The sequence below is a fragment of the Anthonomus grandis genome, chromosome 22, assembly GCF_022605725.1.
Source record: "Anthonomus grandis grandis chromosome 22, icAntGran1.3, whole genome shotgun sequence".
Lineage (NCBI taxonomy): Eukaryota > Metazoa > Arthropoda > Insecta > Coleoptera > Curculionidae > Anthonomus > Anthonomus grandis.
In genome coordinates this window covers 20,720,154-20,733,508 of record NC_065567.1, presented here as the reverse complement: position 1 = coordinate 20,733,508, position 13,355 = coordinate 20,720,154, and the positions used below count along the sequence as shown (strand labels likewise).

General features: G+C 31.9%; 1 protein-coding gene across 10 annotated transcripts in view; it reads left to right on the top strand.

Moving 5' to 3' along the window:
• LOC126749022 (plasma membrane calcium-transporting ATPase 2) overlaps window positions 1-12,189 on the top strand; it is a 160,682-nt gene extending 148,493 nt beyond the window's left edge. For 7 of the 10 annotated variants that reach the window (XM_050458625.1, XM_050458621.1, XM_050458617.1 and 4 more), the window contains 3 exons: window positions 9-77; window positions 1,410-1,427; window positions 5,617-12,189. In XM_050458625.1, the coding sequence (XP_050314582.1) occupies window positions 9-77; window positions 1,410-1,427; window positions 5,617-5,838 (309 nt within the window). In that variant the 3' untranslated portion in view covers window positions 5,839-12,189. The remainder of the gene's footprint in view (window positions 1-8; window positions 78-1,409; window positions 1,428-5,616) is intronic. The other 3 variants (XM_050458627.1, XM_050458624.1, XM_050458629.1) reach the window with 2 other exon arrangements.
• The last annotated feature ends 1,166 nt before the right edge of the window (window positions 12,190-13,355 follow it).

The following is a 13,355-nucleotide window of genomic DNA, read 5'->3' as shown; positions in this document are numbered from 1 at the left end:
TCTTGAAGGTGATAGGTGGTGAATTACAAGAACGTTTGATTCCGGTTCCGTACAGCAAGAGCTCAACTGACCAAGCTGTAAGCTGCTTTTCCTACATCTATTCTGTCCGCTGTGTATTTTTTTCGTATGCGCTATTCGCTCTTGTTTGTAATTTTTTGGCGCTCAACCGCTTCCACTGCTTCAAGTGGCACTCGAAAGGCACCCAATATTAATTCACACTACGTATAGACCACCTTTGCCTTTGCCAGATCTGAAGCAGTGAAGTTTTAGTTTTTTTTTTCAATTTTGGTTTTATTTTTGTTTTATTTTGGTTTTTAGTGTTGAGTTTTATTTTCAGTGTTTTTCAGATTAGTTTTAAGCATGCCGCATGCAGTTTTTTTTTGTTTTATTATTATGTTTTATTTTTGATACGTAGTTCACAGATGCATAAGATCGCTCAAAACAATAAAGCTCGGCCAAATTCTTTATAATGCAATTGTTCGTGACCAGGCAGTTTTTTCATTTTACCAAGCCGAAAGACTTTCAATATAAATAGTGTATATATTAAAATCGTTGTTGAAGTAAAAAAAAGCTAAACTTTTTTATATTAAACATACATTTTACATCAGGGGTTTCTATTGGAAAAATTAGAACCTTTACAGCTGCTGCACATCGGATTTCATGAACTGGTTCTAATTTTTAAATTTCGTGATGTCAAAAACTGTAGTGATTTAATTGTATATAGAAATTGTTAGAAAAAAAATACAATGTTAACTCGTTCACAAATGTTATCCTAGTTTTTTAAAAAGTGACGGTGAAAACATTAATATACTTTTTTGCCTGGTTAAAAAAAAGTAACTATTTTTCTTATAGCCTCGAATATTTAAACTAATTAGTATAAAAAAGTAAATTATAAATTAGCGCCTGATGCTTTCTTAATAGTACAGACGGCCTCGTTGCACATAGCTCTAGACTTGTTTGTTAAGTTACTGTAGAGGCTTCTTTTAATTTGTATAAAATTGTTATATACAGTAATCTTTTTTTTTTGGTACTTGTATAATTTCTAACACGTTAATTTCGTATGTGGGTGATGAAATGGATAAATAAACCACACGATGATTGTACCATAGATTGACAATAGCAACTACAAGTCGCTGTTAAATTAAATTCCAACTTAAAACGCTGTCTTCCAATTCACGCCACATACATCTTGATTTTTATTCAAAGTGTACTTAGTTTTTTTTGTTTTTAACACAGTTGCGATAATTTTTTTAAATAAAAGAATTTTTAAACATAACAAACATTTTATTTTTGACTAAATGCCAGTTTGTGTTTAACCGCCTATTTTTGTGCGTATTTGTTAATGATTGTTTTATTTTTCCCAATTATTTGGTGTGTTTACTAATACCCACATATATACATACATACAGGTGGGGCAAGTAAGTCAAGTAAGCAATCTAAGCAAAATCTGGTAAAAACTGTATGTATAAACATTGTTATTCGTGTGTGTTTAAGTGGTGCTCAGACAATTAAATTGTGTTATTGTGGAACATGCAAGTTCAATGTTTTTATCCTAAAATATTCTTTAATCGGTATGATAAGAACCGACTGCTTGCTACTCATCGATTGCTAACATTGTACGCCATTGGCAGTGCGATCTGTTTAGCCTGCTGTCTTTGTTTAATGTTTCTATTCTTCGACTTAAATACAATCAATTCATATTAACATATTACTCTGATCATATTGTTGTTTTTGATATCTGTTTCATATACTGCATAAATATTATAATTACATTTTGTTTCTTTTAAGCTGAAATTGTTCTCAGGGGCTCAAAACGCAATGTAACAAATATTCTGTAGGTGGGTAGTAAATTTTTTTTCACTTGATTACTTCTCAGTTATTTTTAAATCATAACTCAGCAGTAGTTGAAGCGATATTACAAACAACAACTTTTTAAATTTAAAAATTAGAACTTACATTTCTAAATTTCCCATCAAAAGAATACGTTAGGTCGTTCAGTATCATTGATGTACTAAACCTAACCTCCATCTTGATCCTTCCATATATATGTTGACTGGAGGCAACCAGCTTATTAGTAACCCCCCCACAGCTTTTGTCCTTATAATTATTATCCCCTCTTTCACAGCATGGTCCCAACACAGTAAATTACATATCACATACCTTCTAAACATTGTATGTCTGCAGCCACAGTGAGTAGAGTGGCATGTATATATGAAGTTTGCATGTTTGTCTTTACATCACTTCAAAAGGCAGAGTTTTTTCAATGTTTCTTATTGATGTATACATTATTTTTACCATAAAGAAAAAAATCTGCCTTTTTCAATCTTTTTGCTCCAAGATTGGATTCTCTTTCAATTAATTTAGTTTAAAACTCATCTCCTAACATATTTATGTTAAAATTTCAACGCACTGTAGATAATATATTATACATGTAGCTACCGACCCCTGAGTGTTAAAGATACTAGGTCTAAGATCGATGCCAGAAAACTGGTAGTCTGCAGCACGATTATTTAACAATACATTCTTTTATATTTTAAAAAATTATGAGCCAAGTATGAGTACCACTTTCAGTAATTTTTTGCTCATCTAGAATTAAATTTTTTTGGTAAGTACTTAACATTTTTGGTGAGGCTATAATAGAATTTTCCTTTAGATAAACTATCATTTCCTCTGAATCTAACATACTTATTCCTAAAAGCAATTCTTAAGTATTAGTACCTGTATGTATAACTTTGTGTGTGCGTGTGTCTCGTATTATATAATTAGATATCCAAAAGTAAATTTTGTAGAGAAACTAGTATGCCATCAGGCAAGCCGTCGATTGCTTTGTACCTCGCCCCTAAATTTCAATATGTATTATGTAATCACATAAATAAATCGCAACTGATGTTATAACACCACTTTTTTTTCATTTGTTTCAATTTAAGTTAAGTTGCAGTTTCGCCTATTATATAGCTAATTTTTGATATTGTGTGTAGAATTAGCAATTTCTGCCATCTTATACACGCGAGGTGTTGCTGTATGCGCAAATTCGACGGCTTGCTTCAAATTGCTTGCCCAATTATTTGTCTTAGATCTACTCTAGAACTGTTGCTATACCCTATCACTAGCTGTAATAAACTATATATTACTTAGATGAAAATTTAGACTTTTCCTTCTAGATGCAAATGGTATTTAAAAAAAATCACAGAATCATAGAATAGTTTAGAAAATTATTGTAGTATCTACTCTTTCTGGTTAATAATAGACCCACCAAGTTAGTACGATACTAAACCGTTTTACTGACAATAAAATTTGAACTAGTTTGTAGCTTATGCAAACTGTTTTAGTGATATTGCAACAAGATTTAAACGCTTGCTCGCCTTATTATCGAAAAACAAAGTTTAATTGAGAAATGGTTGATTAGAACCTATAAACTTTTTTTTTTGTTGGTATATCGAAATGTCTAAGTAAATATTGGCCTAATAGCACTAAGACACTTGCTAATATATTTGCCACAAGTTTGACTCATATGGCGAATTTCATATATTCTTTAAAATTCATATACAAATGCATCTCCAAGCTGGCCATACGAAATCCCATATAAATTCTAATACTTTCAGATATTGGCTCTCCTGTATATTTTACAGAAAAACTGTATTAGACTTTTTTAAAGGTGCGAGTTAAATAAGCCACTATGTTGTAGTATTTAATTTTAAAATTTGAATTTCGCGCCTTTTGCTTCAGCGTCATATGTGTTGACAGTTATTACGTTTTGTTAGGTTGGCATGAGTGGTGAAAATTGACAAGTAGAGATAATTATGACGTGACTCGATTATGGCGAGAGGCATTAATTTATGTAATTAGGCATTAATTTATGTAGGCATTAATTTATGAAAATTTGGATTTATAAGTTATCAGTAATAATTTGTGTAATTGTTTAACCGAACAAAAAGGGCATTCTAGAATATCAAATTTCATTTCTTTGTACTAAGTGACTTAATAAATAAATAAAACAAATAAAAAAGTGTTAAAAAATAAATACAAAATAATTTTTGAAACACATGAATTTTTCTTAATCAAATGCTCAAACAATCGTCCATTTACCATCAAACAATATCCTAATCGGTTGTAAAATTTGATTCCTACATTACTAAGATGATACACAGTTATTTGATTACCTGCCGTTAAAATTGCCATCTTCTAAATTTTGATACCGCATATCTTTATAAATAACACTTTTTATGTGATACCACTGGAAAAAGTCGTTTGGTGAAAGGTCCGGAGAGCTGGCTGGCCAATTAAAAGTGTAATTTAGCCTACTTTCGCTAAGAAAATATTCCCTGACTTGCTCTACAAATTTCATTTTCAGGTGCAACTTCTTCCAATGCTTGATTAACTAAAGTTCCAAAAATGCGTCACATTTCAATTATTTTTTCCGAAATAAAGTCCAATAATTTTATGACCAAAAATACACGCCCAAACACTTACCTTTTGACTGGGTACTTGTAGGAACATTTCTGTTCGTTTTCCTTACACCAGTAATGAAAATTTTGAACATTTGGCTCATTATTTAAGGCAAAGGTCCATTCCTCCGTAAAACAAACATTTTGTAAAAAAATCCCTGTGGTTATTCGCCTTTTCCAAATTTTCAAAACAGAAATCTGCTCTTCGGATTTCATCGCCTTCCATTAGTTCCTGATGTTGTTGATATTTAAAGGAATGGTAGTGTGCGCAATACTGTACTATGATCTTTTTCTACAACTTCTTCAAGAGTTCTGCTGTTAATTCCTTTATTTTCTTCAACATGAAGTAACATTTTAGAATTTTAATTATTTTCTTTGCCATCATTATTGTTTTGCCTTGAGCATTTGCATTTACTAATTACTGTACCCCTTAGTCTCAAAGTTATTAACAATATTCTGCACTGTTGTTTTACTTGGAAAATGCCCATCAGGGAAATTCACAAAGAATATTTCGGAGACTTTTCGAACACTATTCCCGTAATCATTATTTATACTGACCACTAAATAAATAGACGACAACATTTTGATAATTTGGCTGGGTTTCATATTTTAGTTTTTTTCAAATAAATTCTAAATCGTTTATTAGAAAGTAATAAAATTTGGTATGGTGGCTTAGCTTTCTTGCACTTTTAAAAAAGTATAATACAGATTTTCTGTAACATATACAGAAGAGCTAATATTCAAGTATCATAATTTATATGAGCTTGGCGATGCACCACTGTTAGGCTCACATACTTATTCGTGTAAAGGCTATTAGCCAGCATTTAGTCAAAAAGGTTTAAAATGATCATGGATAAATAATATCAAACTGTGTAGATTTTTTTAAGTAGTAAATTTAAACTAATAATTTTTTTTATTGCAGCTAGTAATACTTAGGTATAATTAGCCTTTTAACATGCAAGACTTAAGAATTCTTTTTAGGAATGCGAGGCTCTTCAATAAGTAGAAGAGTTTCGTAGGAGAAACCATGTCATGGGGCTTAAAAGTAAATATGTATTGCACGATCTGTTTATTTCCGAATGTGCTACTAACTAACAGCTCGCCAAAACTTTTTGATGAAACATGACATATTATTAATTCTGGGCGTTTTGGTCTTTTTTGTCAATTTCAGATCCGAGTAGTAAATGCTTTCCGACAGGGCCTAGATGCTCGATATGGCGAGCACAGCAATGCTTCTTTAGCTGAAGCGCTCCGAAAACAAACTTCCCTCTCTAAGAGGCTGTCGCAAACTTCTTCCATAGAGTATGCAGACAACATCCCTGACGAATTGACGATTCCTGAGATTGATGTGGAACGACTGTCATCCCACAGCCACACAGAGACGGCAGTTTAGCCGTCGTTTAGTACAATATGTAGCTCCACTCGTATCTAAAATGCTGCTAAAACGTCCATAAGCGCGCGCGACTCGCCCACCGTGCCGGTAATATCGTAATGTCAACGCAAGCAGAACTGTGCGCAGCCGTTTCAGTTGTGCCAAGCTCGACTGGACGCAGTCGTGGGACTGTAGTTCGGCGGTCGCAGGCCATTTTCTACCCGATACCACTTTACAACATTTAATACTTGACGTCATTCCACCTCTACGTACTGGTAAGGGCAACGAGGAGAATCCTACGGTTTATTTCGTTGTAAATTGGTATCGCTTCTAACAGAGGAGCCTATTTTTAAGCAGTCGCCACCGAGCTAAAAGCAATAAATGGGGGACAGAGTGCCCCTACCAGGTGCCTATGCGGCGGTTGTGGGGAACCGCACCCCGCACCAACTAACAGCCTTTCGCGGAAACTCTTTTTCTTATCCATACCGAAAGCATTTGGTCGTCCTCTTTTTAGGGAAACGTTCTTGGTATTCGAACCTGCAGTGTACTACCTAAATATTTGAGGTGTAGCTATAGTATTTCGCACACCCAGAACGATTCAAATCGTCTCGATTCGATCACGATCCCGCTGCTTCACTTTTTTTACTCACATTTAGGTGATAACAACGTTACTTAGCTGTGTAACAATTTAAGCGGGCCTTAACCTAAAGATTATTTTACATTTTTGGTGTATTTATTTAAAAAACTTACTCGATTTATATGTGTCACGTCAAACAACTACGTGCTTAACATAAGTATAAAGTATTTTAATATGGAAACACTTACATTTGCTTCAGTACTCAGAAATATCAAATTGGACCTAGAAGGCTTTTTTTTTATAAATCAGGCTTCTTTACAGGGCAAGGGAAAACATTTTATATGGATATTTTAAAACTTTTACACGAGAGTTCAAACACACAACGGAAGTCCTAAAAAAAAACAATATTTTATACATTCAATATATACATTTTCTATTCAAACTTGACCTGTAGTTTCTGAGTTCTTATACTGAAACATTATAAGTGCCTTTTCTTCTACTCGCAATCTTAAGAAGGTAGAAAGGTTCACCCAAGGGTAATGATCTATTCCTTTTTTCCCTAGCCTTAAATTTTCATAGGGGGGTGATTAAACACCCCAAACAAATACGATAATCATATTACTTACAAAGAAAACGGCCTTTTGTTTTCATTGAAACATTATTAAGATAGTAGAAAAACGTAGAATTGGCACACGCTTAGGAATGATTATATAGCCTAATTTTCTGTTTATTTAGTTATGGATAAAGGGAAGCCATTTTCTTTATAAGGCACATTATGAGTAAGAATAAGTTGATTGTTATTTACAATCAGTAGAAAATAGTTATAATAAAGTGAAACTGACCTACATATTGTATATTGTAATACTACTATATTGTATATATTCGGATATTAACTAAGTCGGTGTTAGTTAATCTAATTCTACCATTTATCTCGCACCACATTTTGCTGAAGTCAGCCTTCCAACTACTTGTTGTAACCCTACTTTGTAAAATTATATTAATGTAGGTAGACAGAGATCCATCATATTTAGATATAATTTTTAACTATTTTAGGCTGATAGCCAAAGTTTGAATGCCGATCATTTTTACACTTTTTAACGTATTCACTTGTATGTTTAAAAGTAACGTGTTGTAGATTTACAGTTTTTTATTAAAATAATCTCTTGGTATGGCTAATAACAGCTCGATCTATGTATATTAATCATAAAAAGTATCGTATTCTTGTCTGTTTTTAAACGAACCATTATAAGAATAGCACCAACATAGAGTATCTAGCATAAAAAATAAAAGTTTATTATTAGGGACAAGATTATTGGAAGATTTTACTTTTTAAGGCTTCTAGAAAGAGTTTGTTAATAAAGTTAATAATCTAAAATTAATTTCAAAATGCCCCTTGGGATTAATTCTAGGTTGTCCTCAATTAAAATTTGGTCAGTAAGTACTTAAATAAACAAGACTTAATTTAACATTAGAAATTTTGGCAAGTTAAACAGCGGGATTGTGAGTCGGTCTGTATTATATGTAATTTTATAGCTAGTGGCAATTGTTTGTTCATCACCTATATGGTCTCTCCCCGGTTAAAATCTATTATTACCTAGGTCTAAATTATATTATGATAACAGTTATGTAGATAGTTTAGAAATAAATTTTTAAAAATTGGAATTTTAAGAAAGTTTCACCTACACGACTGCCTCTCGAGGGACGGGTGGTAGCCGTGTATGTCATCAACTACGCGCTATTTGCTGATGCTTATGAACTTAATGGTTTTGTATTTTATACTAACTCATTTATTTTTGTTTGTAGAATTCTGTTTTATTATTTGTAATATACGTAAGACGTTTATATAAATAACATTTAAGAAGCTGCGTCTACTGGCAAGCCTGCCACATATAGGGGAGGTTATTCTGTTGCTGTCAAACTCTTAAGCATTTTTAAAACCCGCATTGTTCGTTTCTCGTTTTTATTATGCAGTACGCATTTTAAAAATGTTTCAAGTTTTTGGACACTGTGTTTCATCTGTAAAACTGGTAGAGACGTTAGTGAGAAATGAATTTATATGTTTTGTTTTTCTGTCTCGTTTATTTTGTTCTACCCTTTGCAGGGTAGTTTTAAGAACGGGTGAAAAAACATTTCATCGTTTATGCATATATTGAGAGTAGGTAATTATCTAATTTGTTCACACTCTTATATTTCTAATCGAGTAGGTTTATTTTCCTCTTAGTGATTTTGGTATTTTATTATTTTGTAAAGCAATATACAGGGTGTTTGTTAAGCACGTGATCAAACTTTAAAGGGTGTTTCTTTAAGTCATTTTAAGACAAAAATATTATATAAGCATAGCTTTGTTTTCAAAATACAGAGCTATTTTTTGATACTTTTTTATTTCGTGCAGATGCACATGCAATGATTTTATTTTATATCTTTCAAGAATTTTTTTAATGCAAAGAACGAATTTAGTGCGAAAGTGGCCCATCATTTAATTTTAATTTAGGTCGAGCATCACCTAGTTACTTACGAAAAACTTTTTTTCTAAAGATCTTGAAAATTAAGCTATTTAGGTCCTATATACGGGTAACACAGGCAAAAGGGAACACTTAATAACTTTTTTACTTTCCAAGATACAGAAATGAAATTTGGTATATCGATAGAACAGTTATAGGAGCATCTTTTGACATATTTTGTTATTTTTTATTACAAAACTAAGTGAGGCCAACTTTTTTATTTTAAATGGGACAATTGGTATATTATTACGTATTGTGATAGAAAATAATATTCTGAGAATAATGATACCGTATTTGCCACTTTTTGTTTTATACTCATAGAAAATAACAATTTTTAAAATTTTGAAATATGATGCCATGAACGCCTTGAAAGTTTTAATTTTTAATCGTAAAAGTAGTCACGGAAAAATATTGTATTTTATTACTTAAATCTTTTAAACGCCTATTTAAAATTTCCAAACTAATATTTTTTGACATTTACTTTATTTTTTTAAATAGCACCTTGTTATGAACAACCACTATTGAAATGCAGTTTTTCAGAAATATAGTCAGTAAACATTTCAGCTTAATGCTCTCAGAATATTATGAATGAAAAGTGTCTCATTTAAAATAAGAAAGTTAATGTCACTTCCGGTTAAACAGAAAGTGACGGAAAACAACTGAATATGTCAAAAGATGCTCTTATAACAATTCCATCAATCTACCAAATTTCATTTAGTTATCTTGAAGAGTAAAATAGTTATTAAGTGTTCCCTTTTTCCTGTGTCACACGGTATACCTCTTACCTCAAAATTAATAGAAGAACCTCCCTTAAGTCTGGCCAAGTACATAACTGACAATTGTTGAGTAAGCGTTTAAAATACAATAAAAAGGTATTTCTTAGTCTCAAAAATGAATTGAAAAAGTAAGGAGTTCATTGTTTAAGAACAATGTTGGGAGTTCTATTTCCTTCAGAACATTATTCGTGTTGTTTAACGTCCTACCAGAAAATCGGAATTCTATGGTAGATATGTGATAGATATAGAGTGATAAAAAAAGCGTTTTCTAGAATTGCCACGTGTTTGACGAAAGAGCCTGAACACCGCGGCTTGTCACACGCACATTTATTCATACACTCCGTATCGGATTAAGCTTCTCTTCATACAAAATACGGGAAATATAGAGTTTTAACCTCTTCTTCCTGCGAGTACAGTATTTTAGCTGGTGTTTCTCTAGTCATTTTTTGTATCCTATTGTAATCTTTTATTTTGCTAAACTATTTTTTGCACGTTTGCCTTCGCTTATTTAAGATTTTCTCTGTTAGGGTTTTGTTTGTTCGGCCCACCATTTCCACTCTTCATCTCATATTATCTAAATTAAGATTAGTTTATTAATTTCTTTCTGTTTACCTCTTTTTAAGATAATTTATTTAAACGTAGGTTAAGTACTAACAAAAAAATTATTAGCTAGGACCAACTAAGTGTAATTTTTATTTAATAAAAACGAGGCACTTTATGCTTAAATACTGTATAGCTTGTTTGTAGCGAGTAGTTTTTGATAAATAGCTTAGCTTCTTTTCCAGTCTATAATGGCGTTGACCTTCGACTATTCTTATTAATTGCTGGGACAAAAATTATAACATTTTTAATAACCGGCCTAGTGATTCCTAGGCATCGTTCTTTTGTCTCATAAATCTTGCTTTCTGAATAGTCGTTGCTCATGAACGGGAAAAAAAGCTGTGCACTTCACTCACCCTCTCGTGCGCAGATTTATTTCTCTAACCATAAAGCAATAGTCTAAAACAATGCGTTATTTTCGACTCAGCTCCGTGATTCGTAAGTGACGGTGATTTCTCAGATGACCAGAGAGAGTAAATTCGAGACCGTTGTTATTCGGCGCAGGAAGTCGGTGGTGTGTTGAGGCGCTGGATCAACCGGACGAAACTTACCAGATTGGATGAGATAATATAGTACAATTATTCCAAAATTAATTTTCCTAAGCCTCACGTTTTACTAGGAACTTTATAGTTGTTGATGGGGTGTTTGATTATAGTAAAGTATATTGTATAATTAACGAGCAAACCGTATGGCAAATTATTATTATTGAAGTCAAGTGTCGGTCAACCGGGTTGTTTTTCTGTGTACCGCGCAGATTCTTGAGCTTCTCGGTGTTCTGGCACGATTTTTCAAATTAAAAAAAAAGAACAACACTACTCTCCTATTTATTAATGCCAAATGTTGGTGAAGTGGCATTTCAGTTGAATGTTGTTATTTGTAATTTTAATGGTAAAAATATGAATCGTTAATTTGTTATAATTGTTATTTTATAATATAACTGATGTATAAAGCAAGCAGCCCCGTTCGGTTTTGGCCCTTTAGATACTATAATGGCCATGTCGGGGATAAAATCGACATATAAATATGTATACATAGGTATATATATTATATAAATTCTTGTCTTAATATGATGTGCTTTTATTTATAAAATAAAAGGTCATGAGCTTTAAATTAAAGAGAGGTGAATAATAATTAAACCTAATATTTAAGGTGTTAATGTTCCATTTCAGGATCAAATATAATATTTTTGTGAAAAAAAAAAGCTTTTTTAGTCCTTGTTACGTTTGTTAAATTATGCCCTGAAATTGTAAAGTTAGTTCACAATAATTGTAATATAATTTAAGAAGATTACAAAATGCTACAAATATTTTCATAAAAGTAAAAGTTAAACTTCATTAAAATATAATCACGCATATATAAATATAACTGAATTTTATTTAACTACCTAGCCTCTATGTAATTTTATCTATCCCAAAAAATTGCAAAGTATGCTTAGCTTATAGTGGTTCTTAAAAATAGTTATAGTGTATACATAATATATACTTAAAAATTCTTATAAATATAATACTTATTATTGTATAATACTACAATTATATTTAATTATACAATGCATAACAAGTTCGATATAAGTTCTAAACAGCACCCCTATACTGTCGTGCTACGATTGTTCTCTGCTATTATTAAATTTTATGTTTTGTTGTCTTTGACATCCAGGTCATTCTTAGGACGACTGAATAGATACTGTATTTGTTGAGTTATTTAAATATGCGAGTACTTACACCATACCAAAATAGAGATCATTACAGTAAAATACCTATCTAAAAAGTATATTGTATAAATTTTACTGCAATCCGTTTTCTGGGAACGGCGCTGCGCGTCCGATCTCCCAGATTTTGAGAGTGGTTTTGATATTTTTGTAAAAATTGATGGGTCTTCTTACGCCGAAGAAATATATGACAAAGTATTGTTTTTTAAATAACTTGTTTTATTAAGTACCATTACCTTTACTTTGACATCACGCTTCAAACATCTTAACGAATTGCAGTTATTGTAACATCAAGAGTTTTAATTATATAGAGGAATTCCTTAGGATGAGTTTGAAGGGTAAAAATGTGATTCTGGGTTGGCGAATTGCTTTTGTTAAATTTCCTACCCAAAAGTTTTCATATGACAAAGTTTCTTGTATTTTATCTAATATTTCAACCGTCCAACCCTATGAAAACCACCACGTGGTATGGCGTATTGTCAAGCGTTTGCTAATTTAAAATTTACTAAAACATTCGTCGCACTTCAACGGAAAGCATGTTTAAAATCCGTTATATCATTTCGCGGCGTTATCTTCACTAACGCTTAATTTTTTTACAAAAAAATACGCAATTCAAAATCATACAAACCTATATGTGTATGGCGGCCCACTACAGAAAAATAGATTCCTGAGGATGGATTTTAGGGTAAAAACTTAGTTGTAAATTAAGGATTTAGATTACTTAAAGCAGTTTATCTGGAAGTATCCTTTTCTCAATATTAATATACAGATTGGCGAATGCATCACTACACATATAAAGTTCCTAACAGGCGAGGGCGCCGCCGCCGTGACAGTATGCTGGTGTTCGAGCTCGATTATTTTATTTTAATAAGCGTCTGACGTCAGTAAGCGGCAAAATCTTAAAAAATATTACGCGATATGGGTATAATACTTTTTTAATGCAGAAATTACATGTAAAACCTGCATATATTCGTAACTACAATTTTTTATGCTGTGCATTGCATTTTGAAAATTAAAGCCTTGTTCTTAGTAAAATAAAATGTAATAAAAATAAAATGTAAACATTATAAAAAAATAAAACTTAAATAATAAACCAATAAAAAAAATAATAAACCAATAATTCTTTAAGTAAAAGGCTCAAAATGACCTTTTTTTTAGCTAAACAAAAGGTTAGCCTATGGTAAAAGCTGATTCTTACTTCCAAAAGGCTTTGAGGTAAAATGGAATTGGCAGATTCAACAATATTGTTTCTCAACTCCTGTAAAATCGTTGGCCTACTAGCATGATGTTTATAAATAGTCTCCTTAAGGTAAGCCCACAAACAAAAGTCATTTGGTGATAAATCGGGAGATCTTGGAGGACATTTAGTATTGCCAATT